Source organism: Pelmatolapia mariae, linkage group LG6 (assembly GCF_036321145.2).
Source record: "Pelmatolapia mariae isolate MD_Pm_ZW linkage group LG6, Pm_UMD_F_2, whole genome shotgun sequence".
Lineage (NCBI taxonomy): Eukaryota > Metazoa > Chordata > Actinopteri > Cichliformes > Cichlidae > Pelmatolapia > Pelmatolapia mariae.
In genome coordinates this window covers 26,330,762-26,352,302 of record NC_086232.1, presented here as the reverse complement: position 1 = coordinate 26,352,302, position 21,541 = coordinate 26,330,762, and the positions used below count along the sequence as shown (strand labels likewise).

The 21,541-nt window shown below is 39.6% G+C and overlaps 1 protein-coding gene across 4 annotated transcripts; it reads right to left on the bottom strand.

Annotated features, from left to right (window-relative positions):
* Window positions 1–115: 115 nt before the first annotated feature.
* clockb (clock circadian regulator b) lies at window positions 116–18,002 on the bottom strand. Of its 4 annotated transcripts, none has more exons than XM_063476397.1 (24): window positions 17,865–18,002; window positions 15,982–16,073; window positions 15,507–15,651; window positions 15,123–15,211; window positions 14,510–14,569; window positions 14,073–14,221; window positions 13,334–13,425; window positions 13,051–13,140; window positions 12,743–12,863; window positions 12,297–12,410; window positions 11,910–12,028; window positions 11,715–11,797; window positions 9,840–9,946; window positions 9,588–9,735; window positions 9,323–9,398; window positions 8,814–8,958; window positions 8,545–8,648; window positions 6,861–6,980; window positions 6,485–6,643; window positions 5,633–5,833; window positions 4,750–4,961; window positions 4,504–4,636; window positions 3,781–3,915; window positions 116–3,513 (listed from the first exon to the last, which is right to left on the bottom strand). In XM_063476397.1, the coding sequence occupies exons 4-24, from the start codon at window positions 15,137–15,139 to the stop codon at window positions 3,253–3,255; spliced, it is 2,646 nt and encodes an 881-aa protein (XP_063332467.1). In that variant the 5' UTR covers window positions 15,140–15,211; window positions 15,507–15,651; window positions 15,982–16,073; window positions 17,865–18,002; the 3' UTR covers window positions 116–3,252. The 4 variants fall into 4 exon arrangements, with proteins under 4 accessions (XP_063332467.1, XP_063332468.1, XP_063332470.1 ...); XM_063476398.1 differs by having other exon boundaries at window positions 15,507–15,648; XM_063476400.1 differs by having other exon boundaries at window positions 17,905–17,992.
* Between the last annotated feature and the right edge of the window lie 3,539 nt (window positions 18,003–21,541).

Genomic DNA, 21,541 nt, shown 5'->3' with positions numbered 1-21,541 from the left:
GAAAGACGTGCATGCCTGTATGCATTTTAATGTCAACCGACAATAAGTGTACTTTACTGTGGGTCAAAAGGAATGCCATTGCTGGCTAAAAACAGAGTACAACACACATGTCACATTTAATATTTGCAACTGTTTTTATTTTCAAATTGACCAAGAGGGGAGAAGAGGGGATTATAATAATAATGTTAGCAAACATTTTGCTTCAAAATATTGATTACATCTGACTTTGGGGTAGATAAAGGAGCACAGTTCAAGAGCAGAAGAAGGGATAGAAATACATACAGTACAGGTTAGCATAGCACCGTTTTTACACTGAATACTGGTGTTTTTAACTTTGTGTATGTGTACAGTATTATACTAGATCTAGAACTGTTTAGAACCAAACGGTGTAGTGGAAAGGTGACCTGTGTATCTGTGTGGAAGGGGGAGCTCGCCGTCTTGTCAATGGCGTCCCGTATCAAATATCCTAGACCTCAACTTTGAAGAGATTTTGAACCCTTTTCCCAACCAAGATGTTGTCAGAAACATATTGCTGCAAACCAATAAAGTCTGTAATGGTGAAACATTCAGAGGTTCTTTTACAATAGACTGAATTTCAGATTGTAAGTTCTGGATTCTTGCAGTGAATCGTGAGTTTCGTTCACACCCCTCCATTTCCTTCATCATAAAGCCTGTCAAACAGGCGCACAGTTACAACATCCATTAGTCTCTTTAAAACACCATTACATTCTTTGGGCTGGGTATCAGTGACACAAACTATAAACATTTCATTACCCTTTAGAGATGCCTTAAAACACACACACGCACAAACAAACTAATCTATACAGGACAAACAATTAATGTGAGACGAGTGGAAGACCTGATTCAAATATTAAAGCCCTCACTGTGTAATCTCGCCACTATTCCTTATTTGCAAGGGGGAAAACAAGAAATGAGGTTTTATCCCCGCTAACAGCAATTTAGTCTAAGTTAAGCTTATCTCCAAGGGTTAACATTTGAGACTTGTCAGATAGTACTATAGTCACTGTGAGCAGTCTGTTATTGCAGAACAATAACAGTAACCATCTTCTTTAGCCTGGCAGGTGACCAGTGCTCTGCAATGCCTAATAACCACTTTCCAGTCACACTTCTGTGCATGAAAATATACTGGGTTAAAGCGACAGCTAACATGCACACAGACTCAATCACACAAACATATTCAAGTTGAGCTGTCCCACACACGGGCTCGCACAATACTGCACCCAACGAGAGCAGACGTTCCTTGAAAATTACAATTCCTTTATACTGCAACGCAAGAACTGATTGGCTATCGCCAGGGGAAACAAATACTGACCCCCAAGTGATATAAGAAGTAGGATCAAGGACAGGAGATGTTATATTCACACAAACCCACATGCACACTTTTACTACACTCTGAGACAAAACACATTCTAAATGCTCCTTTGCCAACATTTCACTTCCTCCAAACCAAGGCTTTTCTGTATGATATGGCTTAATCACTGAAGTACACAGGCTGAGCCCAAACCCATTTAAAGTGGAGCGGGACCCTGTCCTGGTTTTTGACTGCTATTTGAGAACCGAGAGTCAAGTGAACTGGACTGCATGAGGTTTTCTGAGGCCTAGGAAGATAAAGAAGGACGAAACACTGATGATACAGGAGACCTTAAGATAGTCAGCTGAAATTCAGATGCTTGGGTAGAGTGAAGTTAGCCTATTCCAATAAGAGTGACAACAGAAGGATTTCTCTGTAATTCTGCTCTACTGCGTCTCAACATCCACCCCCACAAAAACAACAACAAAAAAACCCACCAGCATATTTTTACATCTCTTTGGAGACCCCCCCCATTTCTGCTTTGATAAATAAACAACGAAGGCTCTAAAGAAATCTGGGGCAAATTTGATTCAGTCACCACTTCCTTTATGAATCTTCTTCCTATGGTCTTTGCAGCATCACTGTCTAATCCTTCTGGTCTGGTTCCAGACTGAGGCAGAAGCAAAAACTTTCCACATTCCTGAGAATACAAGTACCATCCAACAACTTCAAACCCTTTACTAAGTCAATTATTGTAAGACACGAGGGGCAACACACACACACACACACACCAGCCACAGACACTCTTGTTCACTCATTCACACAAAGATTGTTTTCTCAGAAACACTCATTAGCTCAAAGAATCACACCACAGATTACAAACAACAGGGTCGACAGTGATTTATCGTACACAACCACGTTAAGTGCTAAAGTTGAGGAGCTTGAGGATATACTGTTTTGTTACATATAGGGCTCTTTTACTTTTAAAAAATAATCCCTACTATATACACACGCATGAATTTTAATAGGGGTAATATCTTGTTGGAAAATATATGCCTTTGAATAGTCTGCTTGAAATTTAAAGTAAAAAAAAATTTCGACTATGTTATTGGCACTTGGAATCACTAAACCCGTCATATGTACAGTAATTATCCTGTAAATAATACAGTTAAACTGCAATCTAGTTTCTTGCCAAACATGATCTGTAATTAGAAAGAGAGCCTTTTTTTGTCTCAGAGACACAGTGTTCAAAAAACAACTTCCACAAAAAACACCCAAGCCCAACCATTTTTTAAAACACTCAGAACTTTAAAACCTTGTTCTGGACTTAATTTTTTTTTTCCTGGGAGGGGTGGTGGTGGTGGTGGTGGTAGGGCGGGGAGGTCTAAGAGGAGCCAGTGCTCCATCTTTGACCACACTTGACCAAAGTAAAAAGTTATGTTGGGTTTTTTTTTGTTTTTTTAAAGCAACTAATAAAAGCTTACACAGTTATTTTTTCCATGCAATCATATAAAATACTACATTTCTGTTTTCTGTTAGGCTATGGTGGATATTTACAAGTTTTTGTTTGTATCATACAGTAAATCTGTACAAGGCCAGTTCGCTTTGACACGCTTCTCAGAAAAAAAACAAAAAAAAAAAAACAAAAAAGTGACCATAAAGTAATTAATTCAGGTTTTCACGGAAACTGAAGCTTCCCTCACAACACCGCTTCTCATGAGAAGAAATGGGGATTTGAATCCATCCTGTTGCCATGGTGACAGTCTTTTGGTGAGTTCCTTGTGGACTCATTTTCCTCTTTCCTATGATTTGTTTCTTTCAGATGGAGGAACGATTTCGAGGGGAAAAAAAAAAACAAACAAAAAAACAAACGTATGCAGCAATCCCTTAAGAGTTTCGATTCCCCACATGTTCTCGCTGTACACACTCCCCTCCTCGCTTCACTGCTGTTGGCTGCTGACAGCATCAGTCCTGTGCGATGACGGGGCTTTCTGCTGTTTCTGGGGCTGTGGTTTAAGCTGCTGCTGGTGCCTCTGGTGGTGAGATTGTTGTTGCTGCTGCTGCGGTTGTTGTTGTTGTTGCTGCAGTTGTTGTTGCTGCTGTGGATGTGTTGCCTGGGTGAAGGTTCCCTGCTGTTGGAGTGGGAAAGCTGCCTGCAGGATCAGCTGCGTAGACTGGTTGTTGTGGAGCAGACGAGGGCCCTGGCAGCAAGACAATGCAATGATATTAGACAATGAAGGAAATTCTTCTCCCTCTGCTCATTCTCTAGTGTCACTGAAAGTCTCAAACATTTACAAGTGTAAATAACACTGCGTACACTTAAGACACATTTCATATAATTTCATAATTATTCGCAATATCATAAAAATGAAAAATCTGTACAGTAAAATTAAACATGAATGCTATCCTATCATACCATGCCTCTACAATATTTTAAATCAATGACATCTTCTGCCCTCTAGTGATACCTGTAGGAATTGCTGTTGTTGCTGCTGCCCCTGCTGGTTGCTTTGTGCCACTACAGCTGTCTGGTTTTGGCCGTCTGGTTGTCCTTGAGGTGCTTGGGCCGGCTGCAGAGTCAGCGTTTGGGTCTGCCCCCCTTGCTGAGGTGGTACAGAGGGTTAACAAAAGGAAAAAGGTTGAGGTAAAGGAATAAAAATGAATTAAAAAGTTCACTCACTCACTGCTTTCAGGGTGAATGAGCAGCTACTCTTAGTTTTATCGTTATTAATAATTAAGATGTGTGTCCCATTTTTTCACTATTTAAGTAATTACCCAACAACCTGCAAGTCTTTGGTTTTTCAAGCGTGCTTTTGGCTTTCAATTAATTATTAAAACGGTTAAGCTATTTTTTTTAAACCCAAAATACTTTTTCTATCATCCTGAATCTCTCCGTTAACTACTTCCAGATCCACACTGTTGTGTTAACTAGTCTTTTTTTCCCCTCCCCTTTTCATTCCAGTTACAAACACCTAGAAAATTATGGCTAATGTGCATTTGCAAGGCTATTGTGCCAGAATCATTACACCAAACAGTAAAATGTGTGTTCTTTAACATGCTCTCCCAGGAGCAGTTTGTCAGCCCTGAGTGGCTCAGATATAATCATTTAAATGGGCTCCACTCCAAATAGTTTTGATCTTAGACAGAGAAAGGCAAACAAAAAAAACAGACTTAATTCAAACTGTGTTTACCTGCTGGCTCCCAAAGGGGTTGTATGCGGTAACCACCTGCCCCATAAACATAGAAGTGGGAACCATGACTGCACCACATGCATGCATTGGAGCTGTCACGAGCTTGGTCACAAGCTGCTGCCCTGCTGGGAAGCTGGAGAAAGAAATAGATATATTTATCCATCATATTAAATATCAGCTTTTCAAATGTACAAACTGTCAGATTGTCATTATAATGGGAATCAGGTTCGATTGTTCTGCACTAACCGGATCTGTCGGTCCTGGGTGAAAGTGGCCACAGCTGTGCCTTGCTGGGTGTTATTCTGCGGCAGGCTGGTGCTGATCTGCAGCACATTTGGCTGTCCTGGCTGGGAAATCATCATTGTGTTGTATAAAGGAGCAGATACAGAGCCCTGGGTCTGGGGCTGGGGTTGAGGTTGGGGCTGAGGCTGAGAAGCTTGCTGAGTCTGACGCTGGGGCTACAGAGGAGCAACAGCAAAGGCCATGACATTATGTCTTTTAAGTTAAAGAAGCATTAACAAGATTATTTGAAGATTTTCTGTGGATTCGTTCTCCAGTTTCACTTTCCCCACTTTTACACTGTCATGTGTGAAATTTACACATAACACAAAATAAATCAGCGTGTAAGTCAAAGTGGTTTTTCGTAAGTTTTCTGTCTTCTAACTTTCAGACCCAAAAATTTAATCAGTGAAATGTCTTGATGCTGTCAGACTCACCATTTTGAGCTGACTTCAAAATTGCATGAGATAATCAATAATTCACAACATGGAAATTTAAACTGTGTCTATTCAGAGGAAAGGCGGGGTTTAATGAGTGACCCCTAAAGTATCACATTATTAAAAATGCAAACAGCATGAGATTTTAACATTTTATCCTCACAGCATAGCACTGTAATATCTGCATAAAAGTGACTAATACTGTCCCAAATTTAGGTAAGATTATTGTTCACAGAGAACACTGAAAGAAGACTACATGCACACACAGGCAACTTCTGAGATTAAAAGGAAATGACAAAATCATGGACATGCAAAGGAAACAGACAAACATTTTCATCTGATCTGAACTTTCAAAACCATTTTCATAGTATTTCCATAGCCTGTCTGCTTGCGTGTGTCTGCAGGTATCGCACCTGCGTAAGGGTGTTGGTCTGCTGTTGTAAGCTCTGTTGAGTGGGAGGAGCCTGCTGCTGGATGGTGAGCTGCTGAGTTCCCGAATGGACGGGGTTAATTGTTGTTTGCTGGACCTGATTGGTCAACGTAGTTGTCTGCTGGACTGATCCTACTTGAGGAAGCTGTACATTCATGGGTCCACCCTGCTGCTGCAGCAACATCTGTTAGAATGGACACATGAAACATCAGGCCACATTCAGCTAGTAAGGAGATTTACAATGTGTGTGTGTTACTTTTACCAGATCTGTGCGTGACAACAGAATAATCAACAGAAATAAATTATCTTTACACAATCAGGAGATGGCAGTTTACTGTTTTCTATGAATAGAAGAAATATATAATGCATGCAGGATTCCAGTCCTGATCTAGGTCAAGCAAAACCAGGTACAGCACAATTCACCTATTGTCTGAACAGACGTCACATTTCTTGTTCGATTAAGTGATTTTTTTTTTCCACATTTGGAAAATATTACATCAATACTACTTCTTGGCTCTATCTGTATCCTGTGAACAGAGTCCACCCTGTTGGTTTATTGTTATAATTAATTTTATTTTGCTGTAAACACTAGGTGCAGTCCTACACACCATTTTCTCAATATACAGATGTTAACTTCGACATGAAGACAGAGAAAGAGTTATGAATAGAGAGAAATAAAGCAAAGTAATAGAGGATGACACAAGGTAAGTTACACTAGAGATATAAATAGACACTGAGTAAAGTGGACTTAAACACACCTACTGTAAGAAAAGGCTTTTATGTCATAAAGCAGTGCTGACCTAAAAGTAATCTTGCATATGCATCTACAGCCTACCTGTATACCCTGCCCCTGGACTCTCTGCAGCTGCTCCTGGATGTGTCTGAGCTCCTCCTGCTGCCGCTGAATGTTAGCCTGGATCATTCTGGTCCTCTGCTCCAGCTGCTCCTTTAAGTGCTGCATGGCATTCACCTGCGCTGAGAACTCCATCACCGGCTGCAGACGGAGAGAAAAAGAACAAGCTGTGCAATGTGTATGCAATTAGGATAGACTGGCTAATCGAACTCCATAGTTGGGTTGCACAGTTAATTAAATGCCACAAGGTCCAAGACCTCAGAGTCCACATTATACAAGCATTTGAAAAAACGTTTGTCACCAATTAACCTGTTGTCAACAAACCATTTGAGCTCTTCTCCACATTATTATGTCTCACCTGCACATTTGTCTGGAGCTGCTGTTGTTGTTGTTGCTGCTGCTGCTGCTGCTGTTGTTGTTGTTGCTGATTGATCATACCAGGAGCTACACTCTGCCCTGTAGTCTGAGAGCTCATAGACTGCAAATATAATGAAAATAAAAACTATGATTACAGGCATGAATTTTCCATTGCATTACACCATTTTATATGCACATGTCCAAGACTTAAAACTGAAATACACTTGCATTTATATAGTGTTTTTCTAATTTTACAGATACATACATCTACACAGGAAAATGTGAAATAACAGTTAACCTAGTATTCATGTTTTTGGACTGTGAGAGGAAGCCAGAGTACCCGGAGGAAACCCACACAGGAACAGAGAAAATATGCACACTCCACACAGAAAGTCCCTAGCTGAGGTTTAAACCAGGAACTTTCTTGCTGTGAGGCAACAGTGCGAAGCACGTCTCTGGGTTTTGACGCCGCTTAACGCCCATTCAAAGCACACCAACTTTAGTAAGTTGAAAAACACAGATTTTGTGGTAATTATGTATTTTTGATTGAAAGATTGTTTTGCATCTTCACTTCAACAATGAACCTCTCACCATCCCAGCTAACACTGCAGCACTGTCTTGATGCTAACCGCTGGCCTACTGAAACCTCATCAGCATATTAACCTTGCCTGTTGCTCTCCATTGAAGTTTGAAATCAAAACTGTAGCTGAGAAATTTGATTACCATGTAGTGAAAATTATGGTGGAAAAATCAAGTCACATTCAACATAATGTGATATAATGGAAATTTAAACTCGAATACAGGTTTTATGTACAGCCCAGACTTTAAGCAGCTGAAAAGATGCTTTATAATTTCCCCAGTGATGCTCTTTCAGGCCTTCACTGTAACTCTGGTTTAGCTCTCTGTCTTTAACAAGTGTTTTTGTGACAGCAATTTTTTGAATTTTTGCCTGAAGAGTCATTTAGTTTTAGTTATAATTTAGGGATCTAAGTTTTAGTCAACTACATATCACAAGATTATGAAAGCCTAAATCTGAAGTTGATTTATTTGCCTAAAATATAAAGTGTAAAAGTTTGTGTTTTTACTCCACAAGGTTTACAAAGCATCTTATTTTCCCAGACTTAAAAAGCGAAATGTGTCCATATGTCTCTAAATTTTGTCGTGTTTTCATGAGAAACAGAGAGGCGCTTCCTCCACACCCTGTTTGTTGAGGGCAGATCAAATTCTGTGCATCCAACCTTGATGTACAAAGAGAATACTTCTGACAGGATCACTTCCAAAACTCGCCCTGCCTCTCAGAACATTTTCATCTCGTTTTTATTCGTTGGTAAAAGTGTCTGTAGATTTCATCACAGTTTTTATCCTCATGCATTCGTTTTTATTTTAGCGATTTTGTTTTCGTCAGGGAGAAACAGGTTGTTGACAAAAACTATGATGAAAATTATTAGTCAGCAAAATTAACACTGTTCTTAAAGTCGGATGCGTTTGTCTGCGCTTAGTGCTCAGATTATGTAAGAAAGCTTCAGGAAATAGTCAAGCACAAAAGTTCCACCAGGAACCAGATATGCCAGTCCATAAAACAAAAAAGAAAACAGTGTTTTCTTGACCGATTTCTGTGTTAGTTATGGCCAGAGGTAGTTTTTGTAAGGATTTTCTATGCATTAGCCAGGTGTGTCTTGTCTCACCTGGCTGCTGATAGATGACCGGCGCTGTGATGTCATCTCCATGGTGGATGCCAACGACTGCCGAGGGGGCGTGGCCGTGTCCATGTGCAACTTGGGAGCCGTCGCTGCAGAGAAAGTAATTGGTGGTCAATGGTTATTTTTAGATGATATCACTTTACTACAGGAGTTAGCCACTGAATTTTAATACAGAGAGGATATGTCACCACCTCCCCTTAACAGTATGTCAGTGTATAATGTCACATTATTTGTGCAACTGTGGGTGTCCTTACAAGTGCAGGTGTTGTCAGACACATGCGATGAGGACTTGCGGGAACTCCGCGAGGAAGTCGAAGGTGTTCTACTGTGGTCAAATCGCTCCAGTGCCTCCTTCAGGCTGGACGTATTGAGCTGTGACTCTGAGCCAGAGTCTTGACTCTGGAAAAATAAGAAAATACCAAAGATTTTAAAAAACAAGAAACCCCACAAAACAACAACAAAGCCTATCCATTGTATCTAATGGAGTGCATACAAGTGGAAATTACAGGCCTAAAAGGTAATTGAGGTACCAGCAGAAAATCTGAAGCATAAATTTCATAATCTAACATTATAACAGCTCCTAATGAAGCTGAATATTGTACTTCAACATGTAATATATTTACGATATTTTTGCTTTCATCTGTTTCAGTTAGTCTTACACAACAACTTCTACCACAACGTTGTTTTTAGACTCAATTTTACTCCTGTGCTTGACATGTTTGCAATTATAAGGACCGTGCTACATGTTTTATTTATTTCTCACCTTATCTGCAGTGACTTCTGGATTTGCCTCCTCGATGCCCAGCTCTCTGCGCTGTTCTGCCCTCACCTCTGCATAGCTGCATTTTAGACCAAAAAAGGGGGTTTGAGAAGATGGTTGACCAATAAAAACATTATAAAAATAGATACATAAAGAGTCTTTTGTTAACACAAACTCAACATCGTTCCTGAAAAAGTCCAGTGATCAGCAATCTTCAGTAACATTTTCATGGAAAAGGGGAATAAAATAAACATACAATTACTTGTACCTGACTACTGTGTGCGTGCAGACAATAAACTCAGGTCGAGAGTTCCATTGATGGTAGGTGATGTAGTAGTGTGTCTGCAGCCAGATCCACTGTTGACCTTTCGTCAGGAAACGGTAGTAGCATGACTTCCCTTTACCATATTGCATTACTGAATAGAAGGGAGGCAGAAACAGCCAAAGATGTTACCAATAACACTCAGAGAAAGGCTTTTACAAAAGATTTTTGCTAGTTTGACTTAAAGTAAATGCTCACAGTGTTCGTGACATTTCGCTAGCGTCTCCAGGTCGTCCACATGGTAATAGTCGTACCCTGATGTCCCCAAAACCTCAAAAGGCAGGTAGCCTATAATTGGTGGCGCTCTGTAAAAGGTAAAATGATTTTCTTACTCTGATGTAACAATGCTGAACGGATACTTTTTCTAGAGAAATGCTTTATTTTCATGTACATTTATTTATTTTATTTATGATTTGTTTATTTATTTTCTATGATTTCTTAACTTCTGGTATCCTGAAAAGTGAAACTAGAAGTGTGGAGGAAGATCTCAATGGAGAAATAAATTGAAGAACAAGAACACAGTTTGTGAAGAACTGAAATGCAACGGGGCTTTATATATATATATATATATATATATATATATATATATATATATATATATATATATATATATATATATATATATATATATATATATATATATATATATTAGGGGTGCAACGATACTCGTATCGATATTGAACCGTTCGATACAGTGCTTTCGGTTCGGTACGCATGTGTATCGAACAATACAAAATTTTTAATTTATTTTATCAACTTTTCTTCTGACGATGCTGTCTGTGTTGAGCGCTCAGTGGATCTGCGTTCGACTACTCCGCCTAGGCTGCACTGTCGAGTGCAGATCCACTGAGCGCAGCGCAAGCTAGCAAGACAAAAGCTAAGCTCATTGCAACAAAGCAAATTGAACCTCCCCCACCCTCATTCAGATCTGGCCTTTGGAACTATTTTGGTCTTCATGTGAAGTATGACCCTGAAGGTAAGCGCGTCATGGACAAAAGTAAAACAGTATGTCGGATGTGCCACGCAATGCTCAATTACATGGGTGGGAACTACTGCGTTAGCGCAGTTTGCTCGTTAACGTGTTGACGCTGTCCAGCCCCATGCACAGGGCGATCCGCGGTAGCTCGTTAACGGAGATTTGCCGTGTTGTGGCGTTAACATCATTTTAACGAGATTAATGCTGACAGCACTAGTGGGAACACAATGAATATGACTGCACATTTACTCCAACGTCATCCTAGTGCAAAGACAAGTGGAAGCAGACAAAAGCAACAAGCACGCATGCAACAGACTTTACCCGAGTCATTTAGACAGCCGTTAGCACATGATTCTCCTTATGGGGACCTGATATGTTTAATATGCTGCTGAGAGTATACCCCAGAAGAAGCGTATAGTATAGCTTTTATTTTGGAAAGAGCCATTTCTCTGTAATAAACTCTCTTTTCCAAAGATGAGGGATTTCTCCATGAGATATTTATTTTTTTTATTACTTTGTCGTTTCAGCAACATTAAATTTAAAAACTGTACTTTTGAGTTAAAATATATATTTATAATTTTAATAAATGACAAATTAAAAAAAGCATGAACATTTTTTGTATCGAAAAAATATCGAACCGTGACACCAAAGTATCGAACCGAACCGTGAATTTTGTGTATCGTTGCACCCCTAATATATATATATATATATATATATATATATATATGAAGCACCACTAAAAATAACACAATTTTCACAATAATATAGTACTAGATGCATACACTAAGCATGATGAACATGTCACTATATCTGAAAATGTAGTAAAACAACATATTTTTGGAAAAAAGTGAAACGTGACCTGGAAAAAGACCGTACTATACTGTAGTTCACATTTAAATTTGTCAATAATGAATGAAGACAGAACTTAAGAGGTTAGATCCATGAATAAATTCTCACATTTGCTAAACTGACCAATCATAAAGTGTGTGAATGTGTGTTTCAGCCATCTATATATGACAGCAGCCATGAGGGTGCAACTCAACCACCCAACAACCCGTTGTGATTGAGTATACAGGAGAAGAACTAGATCTGCCTACCGATGGTCTAAAAAGAGGAATTTCCATTCTAGACTGTGTCTCGACGTGAACTCTTCATTGGGCTCCTCCACCGTACACATTTCCTATGAAAATAAAATTGTGAAAATCTGATGTTTTGAGAGATAATTAATAGCTAATTGACAAATAAATACATGACAATCTAATGAGTAAAGTATGTTCATGTCTGAATAATACCTTGATAAACTGAGGCTTAGCTAGCCGGACCGTGGCTACAAAGCACACCTGGTCATCAAAGGCAGGTTGTAGCGACCGCTGTAACACCCCTGCCAGACCGTTCCTAGTCACATTGGGAACTGCACAACAGAGTTACTTACTCAGCATGTCAAAGAATATAAAATGTGGTTCACAGAGCAGTACACAGAATAATATCTTTCTAGGCTAGTAAATGATTGATATCTTAAAAATATGCTTATTTTCCACTTTTTGACTTTAACATTTAATGGGTTTAACACACAAGTTTAATGCTAGTTTGTATCTATACATGCAAGCTTGTTTGGAAAATAGTATTGAAAAAAAAAAACATCTTCTGAAATTCCTCACATGCAGTGCGTGGGGACATACCGTTATTGAGAGACTTGAAGTTGCCGATGAACTTAACATATTCATAAACAGGGGATTCTTTGGGGTCAATGGCCCCTCGCAGCATATGACAGCAGAACTCCATGTGATTCTTAGCTGGAGACAAAAAAGAAAGAGAGATTATAATAACCTAGGAAAAAAAAATATAACTGCTTGTAAAAACATGCTGTTTATGTGCTCCACAAAGTTCATGTCCAGTCCAGCTGCTTCACTCTGACAAGCCGTGTCTTCACACTATGGTGACCTTTTTGAAATTTGAATCATTTTTAACATTATTTATCTATTTATTTGAGAAATACTTTTACTTGTGAGCATTTTTAATCTGATAATAATAAATAATCCTGTTTAATCATCAGACATACAATAAAATTGTAAACCATATCATTTCAAGCAGATTTTATGGTACAAGATGACGGTGTGTTACTCACACTTTAGGTAATCAGTGCTAAGGTTCTCTAGCTCAGAGGGGTGTGTGGACAGAGCCTTGTACACTTCGGAGTGTTCCCCAACCGGCAGGAAGTTTAACAGGTTCTGGTCCACCAAATCCGCCTGATAAAACACCCACACACAGGCACACACACATTCAAGAAGAACACAAATGAAGACAAGCCCTTTTCAATACACACTGGTCAGCCTGGCATGGTTAATCTGAACCACACAAAAGATCATATGAAAGCTTTTGTTATAATAAAGTGTATGACTAATACAGACACGGTTGCAGGGGGAGGTGATTTACCGGGAGGTGTTCTAGTAGTGAAGTGACACTCTCGGACACGTAGAGGATGTTGCCATCAGTCATTATTGCTATAAAGAACCCATCAAGAGCCTGTTAAAAATAAAAAAAAAAATAAAAAAACAGTGTGAAATCCCATAGGGACAAACTTAAAATTTAACTTCAGATATAACTATACTGTACAAAATGAGGTGAGACTGACCACTGTATTAATACAACTGTGGTTAAAGTCCCTGTGTTTTTACACAACAGGCAGGATTACAGAACGAAACCTAAGATTTCTGACCTCCAGCATGAGCTGGGTGAATTCCTCATTGCTAAGAAATGGAGGCTTCCAGTCTTGTCTGATCTCACTCGACTCAGACTGAGCTGCAATCTCTGATGAAGGAAAGAGAATTCAGTCAGAACTTAAAGAAATACAGGCATAGTGGAAAATGTCAAGGAGGAATTAGAGCACATGAGGTGAGGGCACGTAAAAAGACAACAAAAATAGCATAAAGTTAACAGTAAACAACTGGGTGGAAAAATGTTTTGAGACTGCTATGTCCACAATGAAAACAAGACAGTTAAAAACATACTAGGTAAGAGTGCACGTGAAGCGGAAGCTGGTATTTTATTATCTTGCAAGTCAATGACACTAGATAAAAACAAAAGGATCATTGACCTTTATACAGTGATGAAATAATTTAACATAAACACAATATCAGTATTCATAAAAAGTTAAAACTGCTTAAACCCTTATAATTATTAAAAGACATAAAGGTAGATTTACTTTAAGAATAACTTGTTAGGTCAAAAATACACAACCGGTTCAAATAGTTACCATTTTGTACTGTAAAATTACAGTACCAATGTCTCATAAAAAGGCAATAAAAACATGCTTTCACTTTCTAGTGATGAAGGTAAACAAACCCTGATAAGTGTGGCTAAATCTGAATGATCAAGCTAAATATACAAAAAACATCCACCCTGTGAGGTGTTCAGCAAAAACAGGAAGTGAGAGGAGCATGGCAGAAAGCTCTGACCTTTGTGTTTACACAGGAAGTCGATGCTTTTCTGCAGGATGGTGGACTTGTCCATCTTTCTAGTGTTGCCAGGCAACATTGTGCCGAGTTCCTTGATGAGGACATTGAACTGGTCTCGCCGTCTCTTCTCAGACTTGTTACGGGACACGCTGCAAGCCAAAATAGTTTTGAAATAGAAGGTTTAAGACATTTTATTTGGTTCTGTTTTCATCCAATGTTTTGACTGGGTTTTAAAAAACAACCTTTAAAAAACAGTAATGTAACTTTATCATAAGTGACCCTGGTTATGTGAAAGTCAAGGCAGAATGACTGTTGTGTGAATTGCATTAGGACAAAGTCAGCTCTGACACTGTGTATTCTGCAGAGGAGCCAAAAACGTACTAACTCATGTTTAATCAATATACTATGACTTTTTTTCTCCAGTATGTTTATCTTACCGTTTCGCTTTGTCCTTTTCATCTTCTTCCATCAACCCATCAAAGATGCTACAATCATCCCTAAAGAAGGAAGAAAGGAAACATATTTACAGCCATTCACAGCTTTCAAGACTTACTTGTTTACGTTTTCCTGCATGTGCGGTGGCCTTGAAGGCAGGTATGCATTGTTAATAATAACCAATGATTGATGTTGGCTAATGAGAGAATTCCTATTGTACATGCCAGCAGCAGGTTTATTTTTGGGTCACACAGAAAACGGGTGAGACACAGAGAGACAGAGAGAGAGAGAGAGAGAGCGGTAGAAGGAATGTGTTTTGTTTGCCAAGAAGATTAAGCGCATTTGTGTAATAGGGTGTGTTTCTTGACTACGTTTCAATTAATACGGGTCAAAAAAATAATTTGATGGGGACTCATAGATGCTATCCATAACTTTTTTCTTTAAATGGAAAAATATTCTTTCAAAAGTAAAGAAATATAAAGAGTTACAATAATGAGTTTTAATTTTTGAGCCAAATGTTACATAGATATATTTTGTGATTTTGTACATTTGACTATGAACATATTCTGTATACAGTAGACACAACATTTTGAGGTATTGTGTGCAGCATTATACCCTATGCTTGATGTCATGGTGGCTGCTAATCAGGGCTGTGGCTGCAGTGATTTGTTCTTTAGGCGTGAGGTAGGCATTTGGAAGACCACCTGTTGAGACAAAAAGAGCAGGTAGTTTAATAGTTTAACTCCTAGTTATATTTCATATTGTATATGAAGGCACTAAAAAGGGCTTTGAAGTGAAAGCCTGAAAGGGTAGTCCCTTTTCTAACCATAACATTTGCAGATCATATCTTTTCTCTTAACTAGTTCCTTTCTTTTTAAAAACAGTTACATCTCCATACATGCATGCACACACACACTAAATAATAATAATTTCTCACATTTAATAAACACTTTTCCATGCACCAGATTAAATCTGTGTGTCTGTGCATTAACTTCTCACCTCACTGCAGCCTATGCACGTGCTCAGTTAACGTATTTTCTCGGGGGGTTGTAGAAGGGGTTTGGGGTCAAAAGTGGAGCTGAGGTCATTGGGGTCATGAGAGGGTACCAGGCCACAGGAAGGACATGGTGGTCAAGCAAACCTGCTGGAGAAATCAGAGCAGAAACTAAGGGTCATGAGGAGACCAACCAGAGAGTTTGGAAACATAATAACCATCTGTCTGCCATTTCTTAAACCAAGATTTTTTTTTTTTTTTATTTATTCTTTTTTCCCCTTTAACATCAGTTTCTTCCTTTTAATTTTGGTACAATATACATTATGGACATAAATGTATTTTATGAATTAAGATTATTAAATTACAGTATAACACGCGACAGCATCCTCAAAGTGTGAATAACATAAACCAATCCAGAAAAAATACCCTGAAATGAAATTTACTTCTGCACTTACAATATTTTTACATCATGTAACTTACCTTCTGGAATGTCACTTGTTGGTATAATTAGCTGTTTGAGATCGCAGCCTTTGAGTTGCTGACAAATCTTGTGTGTGCAAACCACACCTCACCTGCAACACAAACATACACCCACTGTTTACCATGCACAGAAATTCTAGAAGTCACCCGAAAAATGCAGATGTTAGTTGCTGCAAAGTACAAAACAGGAAACTTCAGCTGCAAGTAATCAGTTTTTACACATAGATTTGTCATACCACTAAAATGCCAAAAACAAGTCTGCTCTGTCTAAGAAACAGTTAAACGTAAAAGGGGTTTAATACTACTTTCATATAAAAATTAACAACAAATATCCCATTATCTCAGCAACAGTCCAATCATTTTACAGAGATATATGATCACAATTGAGGTGCTGTACCCAATATAACCTTGGCATTTTGCCATGAAAAATGACTGGTGAAGACTTATCAGAGTAGTTGCTGATTGTTTTCCTGTTAATCAACAATTCTGTTGTTTTGATTCTCAAACTGTTATGGCCAATGTAGTCTTCGTATTAATGCTCAGTGTGTGTTTTCTTTTTTATAAAAACAACAGTCTAAAGATTTACTCTTTACATTAACACCAACCAGCACCACAACTGAACAGCAATAACTTGTGAGTGTTTTCACTTTTTTCTACAAGCAAACTCATGCACAAGAGTCGAATAATCAATTTCAGCATTTGTTAAAGTCTTAAAAGATTAGTCTATAGGAGTCGCTCCCAAACTCGTCAAGTAGTCCCACCGTCACAGGGACAACAGACCACCACTTAATCAACGCCTTCTAAGAGGATTTTGCTGTATATAAGTGTGGGCAGAGAGGTCACGAAGACTACACTAACATCTATGGACAGCATACTGGGAGAGATGCTCTCTCATATCTCCCTCATGTGTATAAAACCATCATAAGGAGATCACACTGGTGGTCCCGAGGCTATATTTCGGGATGCTGACCTGCAGTTGGTGTTCTCCTCATGGCCAATAAGTGAAGCCTCGTTAAACTGAGCTTCTTCATTGGACGAAGACGTTGTAAACCATTCCTAATGAATTAACTTTCATATGAGCAACATGGCCGAATGTTTTTCCGTCACCCAAAACAGCAACGAGCCATAAGATAAGGCAAGCTGGCGTTTAACATATACAATTTAATGCCACAGGTGTTAGTTATACAACCAAAAGAGAGCAACCCATATAGCTAGCTAGCAGGCTAACTAAGCTTGCTACCGAAAACTGCCAATTTAACTCAGAGATTTAATGCTCTTACTGCCCCAGTTTCCTCCTGCTCACACTCGGAAAACACTGAATGACACTCACGGGTAAAGCATTTCACGTTTGTCACAAATAAACAAGAGGAAAAATATGTCTCTATCATAGCAAGCTGGCGCCGAGCCCAAAGCTGTCACGCAACAACTGACACTGAAGACGAAATAATCTAAAATATTACCGTCGGGTCCTCGAACGCCGCGCATGAACATCCGCGCGGGGCAAGGTCCTCGCGTAAGCCGACAAAAACATGAATATCCACCGCGGAGACACATCTATAAAACCAACGACGGTGGAAACATTTTCGCGGCAGATGTACGTACACACATACATACACTGTGCCCGGGCACACGCGCGCGGGCTCACACACACACTGGCAAGGATACGCGCACGCGCTCGCCCACTCGTACACATAGACACTGGCTGCTCCAAATGTGGGTCACTGGGCCTTGCTCTCCCTCAAGCGTGCGGAAACAGTCCCGAAGCCTGCTCTGCAGTCCGACCGCTTCCGCACGCCGAAAACACCGTCTACAAACCACGGCTGCCGTGCTGTTTCACGATCGGTAACCGCCACCAGCTTCGCGTATGCATTAAAAACCCTTACCTTGACGAATAATCGAGAGCAGCCTCCGTGTTTTGCTTACTTGTGAGCGTTGCAGCGAGGTGGTGGGGGCCAGGAGGACTTCGGGTTGGGGAGAAAAACAGGAGGCCTACTTCATATTACGACGTACAGTCATGCGCAATAGAGACAGCAGGGCGCACTATTTTGCAAGTACAGTAGCCGAGGGAAAACTGAGGGAATCGCTGAGTGATCTTGGAAAGGGGAAATGACTCCGCGTTTTTTTTGTTTTTTTTTTGTGGCTTTTCCACACAAACTACTCCACTGTCCGAGCGACCGAGGTAGCGATTAAAAATTAAGGCATTTAAAATGTTTAAAAATGGCTGACGCCAGTCTGGATAATAGTGATATATAAATATAGATACACCGTTTACTCGCGTTTTAAAAGCACCTCGATAGCAATATTTAAATAATATATTTAGATAAACTAACAATATCTCTACTGGCTGGAATTTGGGTTGCAGGGTATTAACTGTGAATGTGACATTGGACGGTCGACACAGGGGTGCAGAAGCAGGTTAAAGACAGCCCTCCTGATGACAAGGGGTTTCCCCTTTTATCGACATTCAATCGCAGGCATTCAAGGCCATGACGTTGTCCGTATTTTGTGTCGAGGTTCCCCCTAACTTTTTCTAAAGGTGCTTTTAGGCGTTAGAAATTCTTTTTATGAGGTATAATCTGGAATTCTACATCAATTTCATGTGTTTGCAGTGATAGATATCTACACTATACTGGTTACTGTCTTTATGGACAAGATGCTATCAAGACAGTACAAATCATATAAAAGTGTTACATCATAAATTGAACAATATCACCAAACTGGGAGACATTTTATTTCACTAGTCTACTTCCTTCTCTGTTCCTCTGATGGATGTGAGCTGTAAATATTGCTCATACGTGGGGGAAGGATTTAGGCACAGAATAAATAGAGGATGACTGGCAGGAAGCTATAACCCTGATCAAATCTACCTTCATATGCAAGAGACTCAGTATAATAGTGTTCACAGATTGCATATCACCGCTGTTGTTTTGCACAAGATAACTCCTCTCTCTCTCTCTCTCTCTCTCTCTCTCCTCTGTGCATTAAGTGCTTTTCTGATAGGGGAACATATTTTCACTGGATCTGGGAGTCTAAATTGATTTCCAGGTTCTGGAAAGTTATGTCTAAGGAAATTAGTGGAATGTTTAAAATAAGCTTCTTTATTTTATTTTATTTTTTAAGATCCTGGTGTTTTCCTCTTATTCCTACCCTCTAGGGAGTTGCATCTACTGGTAGCACACTACAGATTTCTGGAGAAGCTTCTTCTAATTGCCAGAAAGTGTATTTCACTCAACTGGATTAAAGGTTCTAGTGTTACCATTGGGAACCGGGAAATCTTTAATGCTCTTCCACACGAAAGACTACATGCGACTATAAAGGGTCATGACAAATTGTTTTTGAGGGTCTGGTCACTCTGTCTACACTATCCACCTTCTGGCTTTAAATACTTGCTTCTGGAGTACTCGGTGATATCCCAGAATCTCTGATTGTTAGCTTGATGGCTGTTGATGACAAGTTAACTTATTTATTTATGTTTGTGAATTTGCTAACTATATAATAGGACTGCAGTGGGATGTTGGGTGGGCTGGTCATTCTTTTGCATGTGTGTCAGACTCTTTGTTACTTGCTAAAACTTAATAAAGTTTTTTTTTTTTAATCCAACAGTACCATAAGCTCATTCACTCATATATAACTTTAATACAGTGCTATGTTCTGTGCATTTATTCTGCTGTTTCTTTGTTTCTTATTCAGCTGCTCCCTTTAGGGTTCACCACAGCAGATCATCTGCCTCCCTATCTATAGCAGTCTTCTCTGTCACACCAGCCCTCTGCATGTCCTCCTTCATTACATCCATGAACTTTCTCTGTGGTCTTCCTCCTTTACTCTCGCCTCGCAGCTCCACATTTTACATCCACTATCCCTCCTCTGCACATGTGGAAACAATCTGAGCCTTTTCTCTAGCTGTGTCTCCAACCCACTCAAACTGAGCTGTCCCTCTGATCAATTCTGCCATGTCTGCTCACCCTCCTGATTTTCTTTCTGTGCCACAGTCTACAAACCATATACCATAGAAGTAAGTAAGTAAGTAAGTAAAATTTATTTATATAGCACATTTCACAGATAAAAATCACAAAGTGCTTCACAATAAGATCAGACACACAAGTTAAAATTAATTAAAAGCCCGTTTGTATAAAAATGTCTTCAGCTGCTTTTTAAAGGAGTCAGTAGAGTCTAGACAGCGTACAGACAACGGCAGGGAGTTCCACAGCCTAGGTGCCAGTGCCTGAAAAGCCCGATCCCCACGTGTTTTAAACCTAGTACGTGGGACCACCAGTAGCCTCTGACCTGAAGACCTAAGTGCTCGGGATGAAGCATGAGGTTTCAACAGGTCAGAGATATACTGGGGAGCTTCACCGTGCAGAGCTCTAAAAGTTACAACTAAAATTTTAAAATGAACCCTAAAATTTACTGGCAACCAATGAAGATAAGCCAAAACTGGAGTAATGTGAGACCTCTTGTTTATACCAGTTAAAAGTCTTGCCGCTGCATTCTGTACAGACTGAAGGCGATCCAGAGCAGATTTGTTGAGACACGTAAAAAGACCGTTACAATAATCCAAACGAGAAGAAATAAAAGCATGAATAATCATCTCAAGTTCTGTCTTTGACACTAGTAGTCTGAGTTTAGAAATGTTTCTTAAATGATAAAAACAGTTCCGGACAAGTTGTTTTGAGTGTTTCTCAAGAGACATTGAACTGTCAAATATAACACCTAAGTTTCTGAGACTCGACTGAAATGAAGGGTCTAAAAAACTGATATGCTGCTGAATTTCTGAGAGCATGTGATCAGGTGCAATAATCAAGGTTTCTGTTTTATCTGCATTTAACTGAAGGAAATTGTCATTTAACCATTGTTTGATTTCTGACAGACAATTATTTAAACAAGACAATTTGTAAAACTCAGAAGCTTTGAAAGAACAGTATAACTGAATATCATCAGCATAGAGATGATAAGAAATATTACTGTAACGTTTGATAATTTGGCCTAGAGGGAGTATATACAGCAAAAAGAGAATAGGACCTAAAACAGATCCTTGAGGTACCCCAGAAGGCAGAACTGACGTTTCAGACAACACATGATTGATACAGACAGTAAAGGATCTCTCAGACAGATACGACATAAACCATTTTAAAACAACACCAGTGATCCCAAACAAGTCCTTCAGCCTATTTATCATGGTGCTGTGATCAACAGTATCAAAAGCAGAGCTGATGACGGATGACGTCATCAGCTCAAATCATCAAATGGATGACGGACACAGAGTGAGCAAACTGTTTTCGAGCCGTGGGGCTCGGGTCCCAGGCGGCGGCGGCGTAACATCCCCAGCAAACGACAGGAGAGGAACTGGTCGCAGGCACCGAGAGTCACCCCACAGCCAAGCAGCTAGCCTCCGGTACCTTCTCCGTTTCACCTGAACGCCGGCCCTCGTTCCCCTTTTTCGCCTCTTGAGGGTTGAAATGTTGCGGGTTGTGCACAGTAGCACGCACTCAGGTGAGGAACACACCAGAGGAGGAGGAGGAAAAGTTTTTCTGTAGCTGTCCCAGCTGTCACAGTAGCTCTC